Raw genomic sequence first — 22,996 nt, forward strand, 5'->3', positions numbered from 1 at the left:
TAAATAGTTTTCCAAGGTCTTGCAGACACTAAGGTGCAAATCCAAGAATGGAAACCCCAGAGACTGAGCTCTTCACCGGTATCCTAGGCTGCCTCCCTAGCCCTAACTTTTTGCCCCATCCCTAAACCTGGTTCTCCTCTGAGCCCAGATCTTCCAGAAGTTGCCTGTGAGAAGAGCCCAGGTACTAAGCCCCAAACTTCAGTGCCAACCAGATGCCCAGTTTCTGCTGAAGATTGATACCTTTTATATTCTCTCCTTTAGCCCTTGCCCTAAACAACGATATGTTTACCTTTCTTTTAAACGAGAGTAGTTTTTTAAAAATTCATCTCAGGTTTTCCGCCACTAGTCAGATATCACTGAAAAAGGTTAAATTTTTGTTGTTGTTGTTGTTGTTGCGTTGCTTGTGGGACCTTAATTCCCTGACTAGGGATTGAACGCAGGCCCTCGGAAGTGAGAACGTGGATTGCTACCACTGGACCGCCAGGGAATTCCCAAGGTTGAACATTTTAGAGAAAGCAGCCTTTTAAATGAATGTGCTACGTGTTTCTAAATATCTCACTTGAACCTTTTTGCCTCTTACCTCTCCCATTTAAAACTTCAATAACTTTTTCCCTAGGCCTCCAATAATCTAATGGTTATGTTTGCTTGGTATTCTTAGGGCCTCTCTCAGAGCTGGGAAAACGCAGACCTTGGGAGCTAAATTGCCTCTGGGAAGGTTCTTGACATCTGGGCCGGAAACCTAAGATCTGCATAGCAGTGGAGTGTTAATCTGTACATAGCCACACTAATTTAACTTATTCAACTTTATTGCAGTAACAAAGTAATTGTTCCTAACAATAAAAGCAGAGTGTGTATAGGCAAGAGGATGGTCCTATCTCAGGCCAAGTCCCCTTTCCTAATGTTTCAGACCTGGGTTGGCTAGAATAGCCTTCTAGAATGTAACATTTATCCACCAGGTGTCATTATTTACCAGTTCTGGCAAGCCACTGGGCTGTCTCACTTGTGCACATGATGGTTGGGATCAAGGCTAGAGACAATATGAGATCAATCAAAATAGATTTAGGAAAGGATTAGAATGCAGCTTGGGGCGGGGAGGGGGGGTGTCTTTGAAAGACCAGTGACACATTTCTGATCAGGTTTCCCAACCTATTGCTTCCCCTGGAAGGAGTCAGAACTTGGGTTCTCAGGAGTCACCCTGGCTTCCTGCTGCACTGTGCTGGACTCAGGTTTGTACCCCCAAGTCTAAGCAGTCTTCCTTTCAGCAAAACATGGCCTTTCTGTGCCCAGCTGCCCCCCTGGCTTTCCCCTCTGGCTCCTGGTTCACGTGTCTCAGGGGACAGAAAAGCACAGTAGAGAGACAAGTAAGTCATTGCTCCTTCCCAGACTGAAGGTCTCTAGAGACCCAGAGTTCAGGATACAAATGCGAGGTCATGGGGCCGGGAGAACAGGAAACGAGCGTGCACGGCAGCGCCTGGAGAGAGGCTACCTGGAGGACTGAAGTAAGAAGAGGGGCCTTGAACCCTCGTACCCCGCGTTCTTCTTTAGGCTGCTGCCGCAAGGCAGGAGGCCGAGATGGGCGCGGTCCGGCGGTCCCCTCCTCACGCTCAGAGCCAGCCGTTGCTGGTGAAATCCAGGCGCAGCGCCTCCTCCTGGTCGGCGCTCAGCTCCCGCAAGGGGGCGCGGCAGGGGCCTCCGTAGTAGCCAAGCCAGTCCATGGTTTTCTTCAGCCCCGGGATCCCGAAGCGCCGGGTCACCTGAGGAGCAGGGCCTGTTAGAAGAGACTGGGGAGTCCCCTGCACACACACATCTGGGACCCAGACATGTGTCACTTTCGGAAAGTTAGGGTTCCCACCCTTCCCTCCCGGTAAACTGACTACCAAATCTATGACACCCAGGGTAGATTGGGAATCCAGAAGGCAGGTCCGCAGTAGAGAACACAATGCCAAAACCTAGAATGAAGGAAGGCACCTGCTTTGGTTTTAGGAGAGAAATCTGCCCCATCGGGGAGGAGAGTGGCATTCAGTCCTCAAACTGGGATGGGAGAAGGCAGCAGCGCTGTGGGTCTGGGCGCTAGAGCCTCACTGGTCTGCAGCCCAGTTCTCTGGAACCTGACCCAGGGCACACCAGGAGTGGGGAGTCGGAACAGCCCAGACCTCTACTGCCCCCGCAGCAGGGTCTCTCCCCATGCACCCATAGCTCCTCCCTGACCCCAGCTCCAAATGCTCTCACAGGGAAAACAATGCATCGTTGTCCGAAGAAGTTTCACTCTGTAACCTTGTATCATTAACTTATCTCTGAGCAAGTTCACTTGCCTAAAACACGAGGGGGCCAGATAACATGATCTGTAAAGTCTTCTCCATTGTAGTGGGAGATCTAATTTAAAATCATGCACGGAGTTTTACAGAAAATGAAGAATCAAGTTTCTTTGTGTTTAGCATAGCAACGGGTTGTTTCATGCTGATGGGAAGTGTTAGATTAATCTTTGACTACCTAAAAACTAAGAAAGTAATGATTACTTAATAAAGTTTCATTTTGAGGGAAGTAAAACCTTAGAAATATGGGCTTCAAGAAGGGTAAAACTAATAAAAGAGGTTGTTTGGGGTAAAAAGGTTGAGAACCACTGACGAATGACTGACTAATAACTATTCACCACTAGAGGCCAGTAGACTTTAGCAAGCCTCCTCCCAGGCCTGGCCCCCGTCATGTTCTAATAACCTGAGCATTTCACCCAAAACCTGAGTAGGGTGGGAAAGACGATGGAAACAAGAAGTACCTAGAGGAAAGCTTTCTTCCACATAAGGGTCTGAAGATCTCTGATTTGCCCCTCTTCAGATGCTGAGAAAGGGTTGAACGCTTTGGAGGTAAAAACCAGGGAAAATCCTAAATATAGCCGGGGCAGGAGGCCGGCTGGGTGGGAGGGCAGTGGACGCACATTGTGTTCAAGCAGTGCAGGGCAATAAGGTGACATCAAGCTGCTCTTGGGGTGGCTGAGCCTACAGCCCGGGCAGCAGAAAGGTGTTCCAGGCATTCCTGAGTGTGTGCCCAGAGTTGGCACAGGACGGGGTGCAGAGTGAAGGGTAAGGCAGGATGGCATGCCAAGGACTAGGAAGGCAGCAAGTATCCTCTCTTCCCAAGGGACAGCCCAAGCTGTTTCATCTATCAAATTAGGAGGTAACAACATCTACCCCATGTCACAAGAATTGGATGAGAAAAATACCACTATTAGGCCAGACCTCAAGCGGCCTGGAAGCTCCTCCTCTTCCTATCCGGGTGGTATGCAGGTTCTGGGACCTGCTCTCTCACAGGCGGATGGGAGTGGGAGAGCAGAGGTCCCGCCCCAGTGGAATGTCAGAATGTATAGTACAGCCTGGGCCCTGATGGGGCTCAGCTGAAAGGCCCTCATTTCTGCAATTCTTACACTCTATCTGTAGCCCATCCTATCCCAGGAGAACCTTCACATCCAGGGAAACTCGTGCTTGCCTCCTCAGCTGTCCTTTCTCTAAATCTGAGTTAATCTGTCCTTTTGAGGTAAAGATATAAGCTGTGAGGGAAATCTAGAGCCTGCCCACCACTTTACCAAAGAAAACATTGCCAAGATCGGTCTGGGACTATTGCCTCAGAGGCAAAACTCAGTCACAAGACAAATATTTAATGCAATATTAAAAAAAAAAATCCATGATGAACAAAGTGTCAAAGCTTTAAATAAAGACAAGATCCAACAGAGCCGTGCCCTGTCATATTGTAGCCTGAGGCAAACTAATTATGTGTGCCCCTATATACATGTCTTGCATATTTTGAATGGTCAATTTTTTTCTAGAAGTAGATTTGGGAAAAAAATTATGTTGATGTGTTTGCTTCCATTCAAGCCAGGGAAGTAAAATTCTAATAAGTTATGTTTTTGGTATAGATAAAATATATATATATTTTTTTAAAGAATTTTTTTTTAAAACAAATTTATTTATTTATTTATTTTTGGCTGTGTTGGGTCTTTAGTTGTGGCGCACGGGCTTCGTTGCTCCGTGGCATGTGGGATCTTCCCGGCCCAGGGCTCGAACTCTTGTCCCCTGCATTGGCAGGCGGATTCTTAAACACTGCACCACCAGGGAAGCCCTAGATAAAATATTTTAAATGAAAAAAAATGCTGTGAATTTTAATGTGCCTACTTTTAAATTTTTCAATATTTTTTCCAACTACTTTAATGTTCTAGGAGGGAAAAAAAAATCACCATTTAGAAAACTGCTTAGAGCTTCCACTTCCAGGAAGATGGAATAGGTATACTTTTCCTTATTCCTCCCAGTAAGTAGAACTAAAAAAACCCAGGACATTATATAAAAACCAATGTAAAATTCTGAAAGGCAGAGAGAAGGAAGACCAACTAGGAACCCTGGGACCCAAGGAACAACACGGTGCTGAGTTCCCCGGTCCAGACTTGGAGCTAAAGGAACAGTGACCCTGAAATGCCAATGAGCAGAGACAAGAAAAGCCCTACAAACGTCTGTACTCTCCGGCAGCTGAGCAAGATGGAGAACTTGTAGACAGTATTCACTCTACACCAGCCAAACCCCACAGGAGAAAACTGTGGCTCCACCCCACCCAGGCCAGCAAAGGCTGAATTGGAAGCCGGAACTTCTACTCCACACTCAGCCATAAAGAGTGCTCCTCCGCATCCGTGAGGGATGTCTCAGAAGAGGCCTAATGAGGAGAGACAGAACCTTGACCACTGCCCACCCTTAAGGAGGCCACCCCACCAGACACACTCAAGATGTCAGTGGAGGCCACACGGGTAGCAATAAGAAGGCACTTCTACCCCTTCCAGCTAGGGAGGTATCCGTAGAGGCCTAGTGTGGAGCCATTATTATTTCTAAACTCCCAAAAAAGAAATCTCCAGGCCCAGATGGTTTCACTGGAGAATTGTTTTTTAATGTTTAAAGAAGACTTAACACCAATTCTCACAGTCTCTTCCAGAAAACAGAAGAGGAGGGAACACTTCCCAAACAATTAATGAAGCTATTTTTACCCTGATACCAAAATCAGACAAAGACAGGAAAGAAAAGAAAAGAAAAGAAAAGAAAAGAAAGGAAGGGAGGGAGGAAGAAAGGGGTGGGGGGAGGAAGGAAGGAAGGAAGGAAGATAGAAAAAGGACTACATACCAATATCTCTCATGAATATAGGCAGGAAAAACCCTTAATAAAATATTAGCAAATGGAATTCGGCAATATATAAAAAGAGTTATACACCATGTGCAAGTGGGGTTTATCCCAGGGATACAAGTCTGGTTCAATATTTGAAAATTATTAATGTAACTCACCATATTAACAGGCTAAAGAGGAAAAAAAAATCACATGATCAAATCAACCAATACAGAAAAAATCTGACAAAAATTCAACATCCATTCATGATTTTTAAATACTCTCTGAAAACTAGAATGAGGGAGAACTTCCTCAACTTAAAAAAGAGCATCTACAGAAACCTACAGCTAACATTGTACTTAACGGTGAAAGGCTGAATGCTTTTCTTTAAGATCAGAAACAAGGCAAGGATGTCCACTCTCCCTACTCTTATTCAACATAGTGCAGGAAGTTCTAGCCAGTGCAATAAGGCAAGAAAGGAAATAAAAGGTATGCAGATCAGAAAGGAAGAAATAAAACATTCCCTATGTGTAGATGATATGATTGTCTATGTAGAAAATCCCAAGGAATATAGAAAAAATCTCATAGAACCCATAAGTGAGTTCAGCAAAGTCATATGATACAACATAAAGAAGCAAAAATCAACTGTGTTCCTATAGATACTAACAATGAACATATGAATAGTGAAATTAAAAATACAATATCATTTATAATCACTCAAAAAATATGAGCCACTTAGGTGTAAATCTCTCAAAACTTGTATAGGACTGGTTTGCCAAAAACTGCAAAATGCTGATGAAATAAATCAAAGAAGGTCTACATAAATGGAGACATACCATATTCAAGGATTTGAAGACAACACAGTAAAAATGCCAATTGTTCCCAAATTGGTGTACAGGTTTAACACAATTCCTATCAAAATTCCAGCAAGTATTTGTAGACATACACAATATTTTTCTAAAATTTATATGGAAAGACAAAGGATTTAGATTAGTTAAAACAATTTTTTGGGGAAAAAGAGAACAAAGTGGGAGGAATCAGTCTAGCTTAAAATCTTAAAATCTGATTTTAAGATTTATTACACACCTACAATAATCAAGTCTGTATGGTACTGCAGAGGGATAGATCAATGGAGAGAATAGAGAATCCAGAAATAGACCCACACAAATACACCCAACTGATTTTTGACAAAAGTGTGAAAGTAATTCAGTAAAGGAAAGATCCATCTTTTCAGCAGATGGTGCTGGAGCAAGTGGATATCTACAGGCCAAAAAAGAACAGAAAAAAAATGAACCTTGATCTAAGTCTCATACGTTTTACAAAAATTAACTCAAAATGGGTCACAGGCTTGTAAAATATAAAACTTTTAGGAAAAAAATAGAAAAACTTTACAATCTAGTGCTAGGCAAAGAGTTCTTAGACTTGCATCAAAAGCATAAACATAAAAGAAAATATTGATAAATTGGACTGACTCAAAATTAAAAACTTTTGCTCTGCAAAAGATCTGTTAAGAGAATGACGAGACAAGCTACAGACTGGGATAAAATATTTGCAAACCACATTTTTGACAAAGGACTAGTATCTAAAAGGTATAAAGAACTTCCAAAACTCAACAGTAAAAAAAAAAAAAAAAAAAAAATCCAGTTGGAAAATGGGCAAGAGACATAAACAGACATTTCTTCTAAGAGGATATATAGATGGCAAATAAATACATGACAAGATGTTCAATAGCATTAGCCATCAGAAAAATGTAAATTAAAACCGCTATGAGATGTCACAACATGCCTATCAGAATGGCAAAAAAAAAAAAAAAAGTCACAACACCAAATGCTGATGAGGATGCAGAGAAACTGGGTCACGCATACATTTACATTGATGTAAATACAATATGGTACACTCACTCTGGAAAACAGTTTCTTAAAACACTAAACTTGCAAACAACATACGACCCACCAATTGTGTATTTACCCCAGAAAAATGAAAACTTATGGTCACACAAAAACCTGTTCATAAATGTACATAGCAGCTTTACAACCAGCTTTCCTTCACCAAGTGAATGGTTAAACAAGCCGTTTATGGCCACACCGTGAACTACTATTCAGCAATAAAAAGGAACTATTGCTTACATGTGCCTGAATGAATTTCCAGAAAATTATGCTGAGTGAAAAAAGCAAATCTCAAAAGGTTACAGACTAAAAAAAAAAAAAAAAAAAGATTTGTTCATAGAGGAAATAAAAAGGTTATAGGCTATCTGATTCCATTTATATAACAGTCTTGAACTGATAAAATTATAAAAATGAACATATTTGTGATTGCCAGGGGTTAAGGAGGGGGTGGGGGCAGGAGGTGAGTAGGTGTGGCTCTAAAAGGATAACACGAGGGATCCTCACGGTGCTGGAAATAGTCTGTATCTTGACTGTATACATGTCAAAATCCTGGCTGTAATTTCATGCTATAGTTTTTTAAGATGTTACCATTGGGGGAAACAGGGTAATGGGTACATGGGATCTCCCTGTATTGTTTCTTATAATTTCATGTGAATCTACAATTATCCTAAAATTAAAAGTTTAATTTAAAATATGAATAAAAACATGTCTCCAGGGACACACATTTTTCTTTTTGCCTCAGACTCCAATATGGCTCAGCACAACACTGCCTGCAATTGACAAGCATTCCATCTTGCCTCTTCTCCTTGACTTACCCAGCACAGAGTTGGGGTACACAGTCTGACTACAGAATGGATTATTTGAAGACAGGACTTTCCTGGGAAAGCTGCGCTCTGAATACCTCCAGCCTTCCCACTCCTTTATTACTCTCAATCATTCTGTTTTTCAGGATCTGGCCCCTTATAAAGCTGACATAAAGGCCCATGGTTCCCTCTCTTTAGGCAGTGCATCTCTAAGTAAGGTTCCAGGATTCCTGATGTCACAATCACCCAGGATGCTTGTCTCAATGACTGTTCCTGAGCCTAAAGGAGCAGAATTTTAACCAGCTCCCTAAATGAATTCTAATGCACACGTAAGTTTGAGAACCAATGTGGCTCGACTTTGTTCCTGAAGTCAAGATTTTCTGGGGAGGCACAAAGAGTTCCCACACTGGGATGTTCTCTAAAAGGACTTTCTGAAAGGGAAGAGACCAAGTGGGGACCCCTGTGCCAGCACTGGCTCCTGTTCCAATGAGGACACAGACCACCCCCACTCTGTGTCCACTGGCTGGGAACTCACCGCAGTGTTTGGCTCGATGAGGCGGTGCTGCAGCTTCTGGGCGTCTTCCCATTGCCCTGTGAGGCAGAGTCGCTCCAGCTGGCACACCTGAGCCCCCAGGACATTGGCCAGGGCACACACGCCCCCCACAGCTCCTGCCACAGAGTAAGATGCAGAATACCAACCAGAGCCTCTGCCTGCAGAGAATTCCAAATCCTGGTCCCCAGCACCTCTTTGTTCTGGGCAGACAGGCTGTGCATTTCTAGGCCACTGGCTAGCCACATCTGAGACATGCTCTGTGAGTTCACAGAGTACAGATTTCCAGAGAGAACATTTCCAGCATATTCAAAATAGACTCCCACAGGCTGAGGGGCAGGGAGCAGAGCCTGAAGGCTAATTCAAGGACAGTTCCTTCCCTGCACACCCCTCCCCCACTCCCCCCACAGAGTAAAGTCCCACCTGCCAGTTGACACCTCCACGATCCTCCAATAGCCCCTTGACTCATCAGCCCTGGAAGGGGATGGAGTGGATGGGAAGCCTTTGCTCTACTGAAATTTTATTCCCCCCAGTGAATTCAGCCTGGGACAGCAGTGAGGGAGAGGTTAGGGGAGGGGAAAGAGCACTAGACATAGTCAGGAGACCCGGCATTTCCTCCCACTGGCTGCATGAACTTGGACAAGTCTTCAACCCTCTCTGGTTCTCTTTGTTCTCATATGGACAATGAAAACGGGCTGGCTGTGATCTCAGAGGTTCCTGCCACTTCTGCAAGCCTGTGAGTGTGATTCCAAAGCTAGTTAGGAGTGACTCAAAGCAGAGTGGCCTCAAGACTGGAGAGAGAGTAGGCATTTCAAGCCAATGCTAATATAGCTCGAATGAGCTAATACAGATGCCATTTATTGAAAACCTACTATGTGCCGAGCACTATGGCAGACATACGGCCAATGCTCTCTAATCCTCATAACACCTCCCTGCTTTGCAGAGTAGAAACTCAGGCCCAGAAAGGTCATGTACCTTGCCCTGTTGGTTCTCAGTGAATAAATGGCAGAGCTCAGATTCTAGCTCAGATCCCCAACTTCCAGAGCCTGTGATATTTCCATCTACCACACTTTCAGGAATGAAGCATAAATGGGTCCCTTCTACTCTCCCTTTTAGAGACTGTGACAAGGCAGAGGGGAGCTACGCAGGACCTATACCACAAGTCAAAGTCTGCAGAGACAAGAGAGAATAGGAACCAGCATTTTCCCCTGCATGGTTGGAAAAGTAACTCAAATCTACACTCACTGGGGCTTCAGCTGAAGGGAGCAGATGCTTCCCTCCCCTCCATGGCTCAAATCCAGTCTGAACCCAAGGACCTTGACCCCAAGCAGATAAGAGCAGTTGGTCTAATGGTGACATTCCTAGGATCCTGGACTGGAACAGAGTCTGATCAGGCAGCTGAAGATCCCAGCCCAACCCCACAGGCCTGACAATTCATTCTGGCCTGGAGCCACGGAGAGAGGAAAATGCACTCCCAGACTAGTGCGAAGGGCCCCAAGGCCTCTTCCCTCAGAGAATGATTTACAAAGTGAGATTAAAGGAGCTAAATTTGTCACCTCAGCAGGGAGCTTGGGACTTAGAGCAAACTGTAGGCATCCCCCCTACAGGCCAGGGATTGTACTTGGCCACCCTCCTCTGCCCAACAAGGTCACTCACAAGCACCCACTATTCAGATAAGTAAGCAGTGTGCCAGACCTCTGAGGTTTCTGAGCAGGCAGGCTGGCAAAGGCCCCCTCTACACCCAGTCCTGGCCCTCACCATCTCTCCCAGCAGAACCCAGCTGCCTGTGTATATCTTGGTCACTCATCACAGTTTGAGAGCAGTGAGAGGCCTACCCACGGCATAGCTGGCCAGCAGGAAGCCGGCCGATCCAGCCAACACCTGGAAATCCTGCCTCCTGGTCTTGTGAACAATCAGCCCAATCCTGGTCACCTGTAACGGCAAACTTGGTGTGAGAGCTGGGCCCACAGGCTCTGCCACCAGCCTGGATGGGGGCTGGGCAAGTGTGGGAGAATGAGAGCCTAGGTCCCAGAGAGATGCCTCAGAGTTCAGACGAACCCCAGAGAGCCCACAGGACAGAGGGAACCCACACAGGAGCCCAGGACTGAAGCGGGTCCCAGAGCTGCCCGGAAGTTGGTAGCAAAAGAGAAGAGGAGGAGGGCGCCACAGCCGAGAGCTGCTGCCACTCACATCACCACCGCTGTCCTTGATGCCCACGATATTCGGGTGCTGGGAAAGCGTGACCACCGCATCCACAGGCAGGTCCAGCCCCGTGTTGGCTGGGACACTGTAGAGCACCACAGGAACTGGAGACAGGTCAGCAACCTGAGGGGCACAGGGAAGAGAGGAGAGGGCAGCTGCCCCAGGCCCTAGGCGGTCCGGGCTCGGGTCTCTGCAGGGCTACCTGGACTGGCCCACCTGCTGGGCTAGAAGTCACAGTGCTATGCACCCTGATTGCAAGCACTAGTCCTGGCTAATACTTAGGAGTGCTTTCTGTGCGCCAGGCACAGTTCTAAGTCCTTTATGTTTTGATAGAATTTAGTCCTCACAACCACCCTGGAGGAAGGTTCCATTATTCCTCCTGTTTGGGAGGGGAGGAAACAGCAATACAGCTTGGTTAGGTCAGTCACCCACTGTCACACAGCTGGTACCTGGTGGCATCCCTCTCCTTTACCAAAGCCGCCATTCATGGGAAGTAGGCTCACCACTCTGCTCCCAGCTTCTCTCATCTCCCCTCCCCTCCCCAGGCAGCATCTCTGCCTCACCCAGCTTCCTCTTGGCCCCAGACCTCAAGCCCACACCCACCCCTCACACCCACCTTGGTGTAGTGGTGAATGAGGGCGGCACTGTTCATGCGGCCGTGATAGTAGCAAGGGGTCACCACCATGGCGGCGTCAGCCCCGACCTGGGCCATGCTCACCGTCATCTCCACCGTGGCCTGAGTGGCTGCAGGAGGAAGGAGGAAGTCTTCCTTACAGGCCCCGGTGGGCGAGGGCAGGAGGCAGAGGACTGGGCTAGGACCCTGGGGCAAGCAAGGGGCACAGCGCAGAAGAGACAGAGCAAGCGCTAGACCGGACCCAGCCCCAGGTCAGGGAGATTGCCCCCGCCCCCAGCAGCTACCGCCAGGGCCGGGGCATTAAGGCCTCACACTCGCAGCCCGAGCCGGCTAGCAGGAGCTTGTCCCTGGGCAGGGCCTGGCGCACGCGGGTCACCACCTCCAGGCGCTCACTGCTGGTCAGGAAGGGGAACTCGCCGTTGGAGCCCTGGACCACGAAGCCTGCAAGAGAAGCGACACCTTCCCAAGTGCTTGTGAAAAAGCGGATGTTGGACTTACGCTCACCCAGGCTCCTACCTCCCTGACACCACAGCTTATCACACATTTCCTTCCCATCTTTGTCCTGATGCAGGCAGAGTGTGCTACCCAGTCGCGGTGACAGTGTTCACACCATTTTTCTTTGTTTTAATGAGATGTTTTAGGCATGCCCAGAAGAATAGTTAATAATAGAATCCACATCCGTGTACCCAGCACCCATGACACCCGCCCCCCACCCCGTCACCCTCCTCTTCCTCATCTCTGGCGTGTCTCAAGTGGTTATTGTTCCCATTCATGTCTTTATACCCTTAAAGCATACATCTGGACCCATAAACAATATATAAGATGGGTTTTGCCATTTAAAACTTTATAGAAATGGAATCACACTTACATAACATTCTGCAGTTTGCCATTTTTGCTCACCATTGTGTTTTGCACCTTGGCCACAGCAGTACAGGGAGCTCTGATTCATTCATTTTCATCGCTGTATAATATTCCCTTGTGAAGTTAGACCACAATTTACTTTTCATTCTCCCTTTGATGACATTTAGAATACATCCTAATTTTGCTATTACAGACAATGCTGAAACAAACACGTTTAAAAGTTTCTCTCAGTTTAGATACTTAGGTGTGTAAAGGCTGAGTCGCATGGAAATGCATCTTCACGTGCCCAAATTCCAATTAGCCAGTTCATACCCCAGCAGCACACAGAAAAAACTGTTAGTGCTCAGCCATGCCAATACTGAGTATTGTCAGAACTAATTTTTGCCAATTTTCTGGGTGGAAAATGACATCTCATTATTTTATTTTGCATTTTCCTTTTTTAGCCATCATCTGTGAGATTTCTAACTTTACCAGTTAAAGGTGTCAACCCTTTTATATCCATGAGAGACCAGTGGAATTGATGCTCTTCAGCTGAATCTAAATGGAAGGTTAAACCATTTTCCTCTCAGCTTTTTTCGTTTTACTTTCTCTTTCCTGTTCTTTCTCCTCTCCATTCCATTCCAAATTTTTTTTTCTTAAATACAGCATACAATAAACGAAGATTATTAATAAATAGAAGACCGTTTGGGAGGAAGGAAAGAAAAGAAAGCCAGGGGCAATGTTAGTATACAAAATCCCTGCCATACAGTTCTGATGGGCCAGAAATTTGATTTGGAGCTTCCCGACAGTCAAAGCTAAAAGGGAAACGTGGTCAGCTGACAGGTATGTAGAAATCAAGATAAAGCAAAGCAGCTGCCCTGGAGAAACACAGAGTTTCCTGGCACTGGGACAAAGAGAGATTGTTCCTGTGAGTCATCCTTAAGGGGACACAGTGTGATGGGGAGACAGCTTTACACCACAAACCTTTCTCTGTGCTGTTCACTATACCGTTAAAGTCCACTGAGTGGGTTGCCAGAAGAGCTCACAGGATACTTAGCATATTTCCCCCAGTTTTTTGCCTTGGTGACACTGCAGGGAACATCTTGAGGCAAATAGATTTTGGCTTCTGTTGGATTGCCTCCTCAGGATCAACTCCTCCGTGTCAGGCTAGGGGCCTATGGTGGGAGCCTCCTTTTGTCTTGCTCCGTAAGGCCACAGTGATTTCCCAGTGCATCATCCCACTTGCAGAGTTGCCAACCCCAGAGAGGGCTCCAATCCAGCCACGATTGGACCAGCACCCTCTGGCTAAGAATTTAGAGATCAAGCTTTTGCCACGGCCTCCGCAACATTTCCTGCCAGCCCCCTTGAAGGGGGCTTCTTGCTTCAGACATGTCTCCAGACACAGTCACTCACTCCCAAGTCCCCTTTCATTCTGGTGGTCAGTTCCAGAAGCCTCCAGTCCCCACAGTTGGACTTGGCCTAAACAGCAGGACAGCTGGGTCTTGAGCTGTCCTGGGTGGGCGAAGCAGGCCCCTGTGCTCAAGACTCCTAGTGGGGGGCTTCCCTGGTGGCGCAGTGGTTAGGAATCCACCTGCCAGTGCAGGGGACACGGGTTCGAGCCCTGGTCCGGGAAGATCCCACATGCCGCCGAGCAACTAAGCCTGTGCACCACAACTACTGAGCCTGCATGCCACAAATATTGAGCCTGCATGCTGCAACTGCTGAAGCCCAAGTGCCTGGAGCCCATGCTCTGCAATGAGAGGTCACTGCAGTGAGAGGCCCACGCACCACAATGAAGAGTAGCCCCCGCTCACCACAACTAGAGAAAGCCCGCGCACAGCAATGAAGACCCAACGCAGCCAAAAATAAATAAATTAAATAAATTAAAAAAAAAAAAGACTCCTAGTGGCTTCTCCTCATTTCATTTAAGGGAGCATCCGACCCGGGCCTGACTCCCAAGAAGGAAGAGATGCCAGGCTGGGGAAGAGGAAGTGTGGTAGAGTCAGGCAAGCGCTGGACTCCAGTCCCTCTGGCTACGGGGCAAGTCACATCGCTGAGACCCCATTTCCTTTTCTTTGGGACGACAATAAAGTCACTTCAATCCTACCTGATAGGGCTGTCTTAAAGGCTCAAATGAGAAAATGTACGAGAAAGCAAGCACTTTGAAGTCTGTGAACTGATGCTGCCAAGAGCCCCCTCCTTCTCCTTGACCAGATGTCCAGTTTCAGGCCTAATGTGCCACTGTGGTGTAGAGGTGGGGCTAAAGGAGAGGAAAAGGCCAGGGTTCCAGATGGGTGGGGAGTGAGGAAAGTGAGCGGTGGGGAAGCAGGGAGCAGCACAGTCGGGTTGTCAGAGCCGGGGTTTTACCCCCAATGTGGCCCCTCGCCAGCTCTGAGCCCTTGGGCAAATGGTGTAACCAAACCTCAGCTTCCCCAACTGAAACATGGAGGTAATATTGGTGCCCTTTTTCAAGACTTGTGAAGTTTCAATGAGATACTATTTGTAAAGTGCTTGGAATAGCTAGAACCTGGCATTCAATATGTTAGCTGTAATCATTATATTAGTCAGAGGAGTGCTCAAGCCTTAAATCAGGAGGGTGGCAACTTTCAGTCTGAGGAGGGGGAGGATGGCTGGTGTGGGACGGGAGGCTGCACTCAGGAACCTCTCAGGACCCCTCCAGTTCTAAGAGGAAATAGGCTCATTTCAGAAGCTTCTCTCCCTTGCCCCCATGGTTATTCTGGCTGCTCCGGGGAGCCAGAAAGGCTTGGTAAGGGGAGTAGGTGGGGGCTGAGGACACACAAGCAAGAGGGTGATTTACTGTAGCCAAAAGGAATCACAGTCTCTTTGATGTAAGGAGTATCCCCAGTCAGTGTTATGCCCCTTGGCCCATCATCATTGCCACCTCCTCCGAGAAGTCTTCCTGGGATCAAGCCTTCACTGGACATCTCTCCTCTGAACTTCCATTACCTATTCGTTGTCCTTCCCTACTGCCTACTCAAAAATGCACAGAGATCCTCAGAACCCTTCAATCTGCCCAACCCCCACCTGTTGGGACTTGGCAAAATTTCTCAAACTGGCCTCTGCTGTGAAATGAGGAAATTGGATGGGACAGTCTCCTAAGTTCTCTTTGCCTTGAGGCTTTGGAGTCACTTTTCGGGCTTTTCCTCCTCCCTTTTGCCTATCTCTAAATGTTCCCCTCCAGCCAAACTGACTGTCAGAGTCCCCAGACACACTGCCATCATCCTGCCTCTACACCTTTGCTCCTGCACCTTTCTCTCTGCCCAGAACACCTCCCTAGTTGCAGCCCCTCAAATTCTGCAAGAACCACGAAGCCTTTCCTTAATCCCCCTCTCCCTTGTGCTCCATAGCATTTTGTCCTTGCCCAGCACTTGCCCTACCTTGTCTAGAAGCATCAAGATCAAAGATGGTGTCCTCCTCATTTTGGCCTCCTTCGTGACACCCAGCACACTGCCTGTTGACATGTGCGTTGATAATTTGTTGTATAAAAGAAAAATTGTCCCAAACCTGGTCTAGGGCAGAGCTTTTTTGCATGATGTAATTCATAACCTCTCACTAAGAAGAAATGAAAGTTCCTGATGAAATGTTTAAGCAATTTCCTAATGAGCTTTAATGGAATTAAGCCTTCCTTGATCTGGGAAACCAGCCACTCTCCCACTGGACTCTCAGACAAGAGTCTAGTGACTGTTAACCTCTCTTCTTTCTATCTAGTCTAACAATGATTTAACCATTCTCTTTTCTTATAAAAATATCCTTACCAAGAGTATATACTTGAGTTGGCTGCTTAGAAGCTATTTTCCCTGCAGCACAACTGTAATAAAACTTTGATATCACTCTTAACTAAATTGTCTGAAAACTTTTTTGACTTTTAATTTGAACTACTTTCCAATTTACAGGAAAGTTGCAAAAATGGTACAGGGCATTTCCATACATCCCTCCCCCAGCCCCCACTAACGACAACATCTTACCTAACTAGAGTACAATGATCAGAACCAGAGACTTAAACATTGGTACGATACTAACTACAGACTTCATTTGAATTTTGCCAGTTTGAAACTTTTTAAAAGTTAAGATTCTAAAGTCATAATTAGCTAATCTGAAATTTTATGTAATAAGTTTTTAATAAGGGACTTAAGGTCTTCCAGATAAATGCACGCATTTTATGCATTTTAACAATCACTTGCAGAAGCCAAACCTCACTGCTCTTGCTTTCCGTCTAATTAGCAGCTTCCAATATTTTCCAGTGTGATTGACCCCATTTTTTTCCAATTAAGATTTTTATTATGAAGTACTTTTTTTTCCTTTTTTTTGGCTGCGCTGTGCGGCATGGGGTATCCTAGTTCCCCAACCAGGGATCTTACCTGCGCCCCCTGCGGTGGAAGCGTGGAGTCTCAACCACTGGACCGCCAGGGAAGTCCCTATTATGAAGTACTTTAAATACACACACACACACACACTCACAGACACACGTATCAACATTTATATAAAGTCACTTATTAGTAATGTCAAAAATATTCAAATACTCCCAACTATGCTCCATAAAATCAATTGACAACATTTAGGGTGTTTATAGATTTACCCATCCTTTGCAATGATTCTGGGCACCTTCCTCCTGGAGTTGAAGGCCCACAGGTTGGGAACCACGGTAAATCCATAATAGATGCAAATGGTAAGAAATTTCTACGTAAAGGAGACACTGGAGGTTAGACAGTACCATGTAGCTGACTTCTCTCAAGTTTCATGGGGGAGACAGCTGCCTCCCATTAACTGCCTAACTGGGGGTCACTGCTTGCCCCAGAAATGGCTTCGTGAAACCCAGGAAGAGGAGGCAAGGAGAGTCCCAGGCTTGCCGGACGACACAGCAAGTGTTAGGACATGTGGGAAGAGGACAGGGATAAGTATAAGAGAGATAGACCTATTGGGGGATGGTGGCCATCGGACTCAGGGGCAGCACAGGGTAGGGATTCGGGGTACGGGCTTTGGAGTCAGGCCAAGCTGGGCTCTGACCCCAGCAACATCACTTACTGTCTAGGCCGTCTCAGGAAAATTACATCTCTGAGCCTCACCTACAAAATGGAGATAACATAATACCTTCCTCATGGGACTGTGCCGTAACACAACACAGAGCATGGCATATACTAAACACTCAAAAAAAGGCGGGCGGAGCTACTGGTAGTACTAATCCTACTACAGTTTAGCAGTACTGCAGCAGAGGCAGCCCCAGCAAGAGTAGCATGAACAAGAAGAGAGAGCATATCGCACAGTAGCTCTGAAGGTAGGTGGTGGGGAGGCACCAACACGGATCCCAGTGCGGGCAGGGAGAGGGCGGCAGTACACAGGGTGACCTACATCCCACCCCTGCTTACTTCCTGGCTTCTCAAAGCCTGTCTCTCCCCACTGCCCCCAACTCCCTGTTGCTCCCTCCTTCCTTGGCAGCAGCAGGTCGGTGGCGGTTGAGCCCCCTGGAGATGCCCCACGCCCAGAAACTGAGACCCGGGAGGCCGAATTATGGAGTCTCGAATCAGCCCACACGAAGAGGACTGTGGGAGGAGGAACCCTCTCCCCAGAGGCCCGCCCAGACCTGGGGCTGGCCACAAAGCCCTCAGATTCAGAGTGAGGGTATACAAGGCTTTATTGGCTCAGTTCCAGGCAGCTGGCATCAGCGTGGTGCTCTCAGCTACTCCTGGGATCTGCCTCGTGCATCTTCTCTTGGTGGGTCTTCCGTGGCCTGTGAGTCTGTCTCAGCTGCTTCAATTCCCCCCAGCTCTCCCTCCTTCAGGGGCCATCAGTGGCAGACCCTGCTCACAGAATCCAAGGGGCCCGGGACCCCTGTGAGGGCCTGACAAAGAAGGGGTTTGAGCAGCATCTGGGCCACATAGTTTGCCCCATCGGAGAGATGGACCACATAGGATGCCTGTGATTGTGTGCCAGCCCTGTGGGGGGAAGGGGCATCTCCATCTGTGGTTAGGTGGCTTTAAAGGGCTGGTAGGCCTGGTGGCCGCGGTTCGGCAGGCTGTGGCACGGGTGGCTTGGGTGGCTTGGATAACCCTCGTGGCCATGGTGGCAATGGCTATGGAAGGTGTGCATGTGGTTGGCACCAGCTGTGGTGGTTTCCTGCTGGGTGAGGAAATTCCCTTTCAGCTTCATCTCCACCTCCTCGAGGGCCTTCAGCTCCTCCTGGCTGATGTCCTTGGACTCCAGGTGGCCTGAGTTCTGGCAAGCCGTGGCACGCTGCAACATGGAGGCAGCCAGCTGCTGCCCCTTGGTGTCAATCTCCTTGGTACAGGCAGCCACGGCGGCCCACGTGGCCTCATCTGTGGACGAGGATTTCCCAGACTCCTTGTGGGTCTCTTTGGTCACTGAGGTCCCAGACATCCTCTGCTTGCTGGTCAAGGGCTCCCGGTGAAGAGCCGTGCCCTCTTCTCCTTGCCTCGTGGTGAAGGTCTCCACGCGAATCGTGGTGCTGGCCTCCCCGCTGCCACTCTCAGGCTGGGGAGCGGCACCGCCTCTGCTGGCCCCGGCGCTGTGGCTGCAGGTGGAGTTGCTGCCGGCAGCCAGCTTCTCTTCGGAAAGACAGCTAAAGTGAGATTTGATCCAGCTCTCATTCCTGGCTTTTTCGCTTTCTGGTGGCTCTTGCTCGTCTTGTGCAGTCTCAGAATCTGTCTTCCTTCTCCTCTTCCTCTGCATCCACAACATGAGGCCTCCACCTCCGAGTAAGAGGGCGGTCCCCAGCACCACCCTGCATGATGGTTGCTGGATGAGCTCCAAGAAGGTCTCCAGGACCCCACGCCAGGCGGGCAGAGCTAAGAGCACACTGAGAGTGGGGGAGCCCAGATGGTATGGCTCATGTTTGAAAGGACAGGCTCCCTGAGGTTGTCTGGCAGGCAGGCCCCCCACTGTGCCCTCCCTAGAATGCCCCTCCCACCTCAGCAATGAACCCCATTGTGAGGAAGCTGGTTGAGGGGCGGGGCGGGGAAAGGCCACAGCATCTTTTTTGTCTAGTCTGACAGGCATGGGCTGAGGCCTGGGACCTTTCTCCAACCCTGACAGCTGTCCCCAAGGTCAGTGGAAGGGTAGCTTCCCCAATTCTGAGTCCCTTCTGCCTCCTGCTTGTGACCTGTTCTGCAACTCAGGCCTTCTTATCCTCCAGTCTTTGGTTTCTCTTCCTCCCCATCTGATGGCGCCCAAGGGGCAGAGGCTGCTGGGTCAAGCTGGCCATGGTTGACAGACCCCCTTGGCTGGGCTGGCATCCATTCCTGGCTGCCTAAGGCTAGTGTCTCCCTCCATGAAGGGCCTAGCCCCACTGCCAGCTCAGTGCATTCCATCCCCACTTACAGCCCCCAGCCCCATAACAGAGAGGGTCCAGAAGCCAAAGGGGTCCAGAAAGGAGCTCATTCTGGAATAACATGAGGTCACAATTGGGAGGAAGACAAGCAGTAGGCTGAGAAGGCAGAATACACAGGACAGGAGGCTTCAGCCCGTCCCAGATCCCTGGGGCCATTTCAGGATGGGGGCTGCTACCTCTTGCCTTAGTGATGCACCTGCAAACCCAGAATTTGCCCCCAACTCCCCTGTAAGTGGGCACAGTTCAGGTTATGAGTGGGTGGGCCAGCTGGCCAGGCTCTCTGTAGGTACAGACGGCTGAGAGTCTGACCGTCAAACCCAAGTTATACCCAGGGCCTCTCAGGGTAGAAACAGGCCTGGGCCACTCCCAGAGGCATATGACACATTTTTCAATGCCAAATAGGGTTATAAAAATTGTGATATTTTAAACAAAATATTTTATTTAACAAACTAATGGCTTTAATATACACAAAATATTATACCTTATCACAAGAAACCATAGTCTTTCCTTCATAATAAGGGAATAAGACAGAAGCTTAAGGTTTTCTGGGAATCATCATCTCCCTGATCCTGCTGGAGTAACTCTGGGGTCATCCACTAACCTCATTTGGAAATAACAATTCAAAGTTCATCTCTGAGGTTGTTTGTGGGTGTGAGTTCAGGGAGCAATGGCCCTTCTGCAAAAACCCTTCCCTCTGGCCTCCGGTCATAAGTTTTATTTAAAAAGAATACTCTTTATTCAAATAATTAGTACAAATTAACTATGCTGAAAAAAAATAAGTAAATAATAAATAGAGCTGCACAGTTTCAGGCAATGCCTTTCAGAAGAATCTCTTAACTCTTCACTGATTCATCAAGGGCAGGTTCCCATCTCCTCTTTGGAGGACCTTTAACTCATTGCAGGAGGCCCTGGCAATGTGATATGTGATGGTTCCCTCCCCTGTCCCTGAGTTTGGGCTGCAAAAGGGGGTGAGGATCCAGCAAGAGAGACATAGATTTTCGTGCTAGAGTGGCTCACTGCTCCCTTCCCGGGCATCCTGGCTGCATCCTGCGAGCTGTGACTGGGCCCTATGGCCCGATGTTGTCTGTGCCGGGGCCTCGGGTTTGGGTTCCTTGGGAGGACTATGTTGAACGCTGTGGCCCAGTTCCCATTCTAAAATGAGGAAGCCGGATCAGAGAGGTTCAGTGATTTTTCCAAGGTCGCCGTAACTGGCAGAACTAGAACTCCTACAGGTCTTCTAACTCCGGGTGTTGGGCTCTTCTACACAGTGCCCCGCTCCCCCACGTGCGGGGGTAAGAGAGAGCTGAGGTGGGAGCTGCTGCCTTGTAGTTTACCAGTGGCCAGCCTGCCAAACCCTCTGCAGCCTGTGCTCCTAGGCACCCCTGTCCCCACTGCAGCAGTGAGTTGGGGGGAGGGGGAAGGAAGGGTCCAGAGAAGAGCCTGGGGCGCAGGCAGACACTGGATGCAAAGTCTACCCTCCCCACCCCCTGCACTAGGGTGTCCTTGAACCTGGGAAGTGAAGCAGAGTCTTCGCTTAAGAGATTCAAGGAGCTTCTCACTTTGCTTCAAGAGATCCGGGCCTCAGCCCAAACCCTCAGGCTCCGATGAGCTGAGCCCCAGCAGAAATGTACTTAGAGTTTGTGTCACTGCTCAGTGTGGCCGTCCACAGGGCATTCACTGTCCGCTAGGGAAGGGTCACATCGCCACAGCACTGAGATACGAATGGGGTCTCAGTCAGGCCAGCGGGCACTGTCACAGTGCGGCTCTGCCCGCCGTGGCAATCGTACTGTCATTCTAATCATCGTTATCATTGGAATCCACACCTTCTAATGTACATCGCCCTTCACAATTTACAGCATGTTTTCACTTGCATTCTCTCAGATTCTTCTCCCAACCCTCCTGTGATGTGGCCATTATTACTCCCACGTGTCAGATGGGGAAACTGAGGTTCAGAGAGATTTATCTCACAGCTAAGTCAGTGGCCGAGCTGTGGTTTGAATCGAGAGTGCGTGTTCCGAACTGCTCCACTGCATCCCCCCAGTCGGAACCACTCCATTCCCAAGTTGGTGCCCATCAGGGTCTATTTATTAGAATCTGGCCTAGCGACTCATCAGTCAGTGCAGTGGAGTGAAAACGAGCATGGCTGTGCAGTCAGACCTGAGTTCAAATCCCAGCTCAGCCATTTATTAGCTGAGTGACCTTGGGCAAGTGATCTCGTCACTCTGAGCCCCAGCTTCCCGTCTGTGAAATGGGGTTTTTGAGAGCACTGCCTCAGGGAACTGTCACGGGTGATGGATGAGGGTGGGCAGGGCAGGATGGGCGGAATTTGCCGCTTCTTTTATCTTCATTTATCGTGCCTGTGGCTGTGTTGTATGTTGAGTGTCACAAATATGATCTGGTCCCTGATCTCAGAGAGGGGAGGCCCATGTGTAACGGGGGAAATGAGTCAGAAGATCCAGGACAGGAATTAATTTGGCCGAGGGAGGCTTTGCCCAGAAGAGAGTGTGCAAACAAGGCTTTGAGGGAGATGAGCCCGCTGGCGGCGCTGCCACATGACACCCCACTACCCTCACACCTGCATAGAGTGGCTGGTTGACAAAGGCTTTCACACCCATTATCTAGTTTGATCCTCACAATAACGCTGGGCTAAGAACTTCAACAGTTTACAGCTGGAGAAACTGAGGCAGACGAGATTCAATCCAAGATCACAGGTCAGCAGTTAGCTTCCTGCCTGTCTCCTGACTCCAGACCAACGCCCCCTGTTCCTCTCCCGTAATAAATGACTCCCAGGGTACCCGACTGACCAAGAGCAGCTCGAAAGAGCCTGTGTACCCTCCTCTGGTTGCTGGCTGAGGAGACCAGGGTCATTCACATCTCCCCAACTCCCACAGCGGACAGACCCCACTTACCTCGGAAGGGAAAGGTGCCCAGTTTGTGCAGATTCTCCTCCAGTTTCCCATAGTCCACCTCGGCCGTGGCAGTGAAGGGGGTGGTCACAGGGGGGTAGATGCCTGAGATGTCCACCTTCCTCCCCTCCCGTGAGGCCCAGCCCCCCACGGTGCTGGACAAGGCCCTGCTCAGCCCCTGCCTCACAGAGGACCAGACTCGGGGGCCCAGCATCTCCACAGGAGGCTCAAAGCCCAGCTGGCCTCTGCCCCCGAGGGATGCTGAGTTTGGACTCCTTCCTACCCCAGTTAATGATCAACGTGTCTGGTTAAAAATTTGCTGCACCCTGACTTGTTGGCCCTCAGGCAGGCCTGGGCTGGGTGTTTCCAGGGTCAGAGGCTAGGCCTGTTGGCTCCAGGGAGATCTTCCCTCCCCCTGGGGAGCAGCTGGAGAAATGCCACAACCCAGTGTCCCTGTGGCCAGACAGAGGACTGGTTCCTGGGGTCCTTACACAAAAGGGTGCCTCCAGTGGGGCCCGGCCCGCCTCCCACAATTCCCAGCCCCAAAGCCAGGAGCCGGGCTGGCTTCCCGGCTTCCGCGTTGCGAGCTGGGCGGAGCCAATTGGCTGAGCCGGCCCTTCCCTGTGGGAGGCGAGGCTGGCTGGATGAGGAGCTGCCTGTGATCTGCCGCCCCTCAACTGCCC

The 22,996-nt window shown here is 48.8% G+C and overlaps 2 protein-coding genes across 2 annotated transcripts; both read right to left on the reverse strand.

Annotated features, from left to right (window-relative positions):
* Positions 1 to 788: 788 nt before the first annotated feature.
* Positions 789 to 22,902, reverse strand: HOGA1 (4-hydroxy-2-oxoglutarate aldolase 1). The gene is made up of 7 exons (XM_059900211.1): positions 22,317 to 22,902; positions 11,517 to 11,645; positions 11,187 to 11,314; positions 10,559 to 10,693; positions 10,204 to 10,300; positions 8,354 to 8,487; positions 789 to 1,754 (listed from the first exon to the last, which is right to left on the reverse strand). Exons 1-7 carry the CDS (start codon positions 22,525 to 22,527, stop codon positions 1,605 to 1,607), a joined length of 984 nt encoding a protein of 327 aa, XP_059756194.1. The 5' UTR covers positions 22,528 to 22,902; the 3' UTR covers positions 789 to 1,604.
* Positions 17,949 to 19,076, reverse strand: C16H10orf62 (chromosome 16 C10orf62 homolog). The gene has a single exon (XM_059900953.1). The coding sequence runs from the start codon at positions 19,074 to 19,076 to the stop codon at positions 18,027 to 18,029; it is 1,050 nt and encodes a 349-aa protein (XP_059756936.1). The 3' UTR covers positions 17,949 to 18,026.
* Positions 22,903 to 22,996: the final 94 nt, after the last annotated feature.

The sequence above is a fragment of the Balaenoptera ricei genome, chromosome 16 (assembly GCF_028023285.1).
Source record: "Balaenoptera ricei isolate mBalRic1 chromosome 16, mBalRic1.hap2, whole genome shotgun sequence".
NCBI lineage: Eukaryota > Metazoa > Chordata > Mammalia > Artiodactyla > Balaenopteridae > Balaenoptera > Balaenoptera ricei.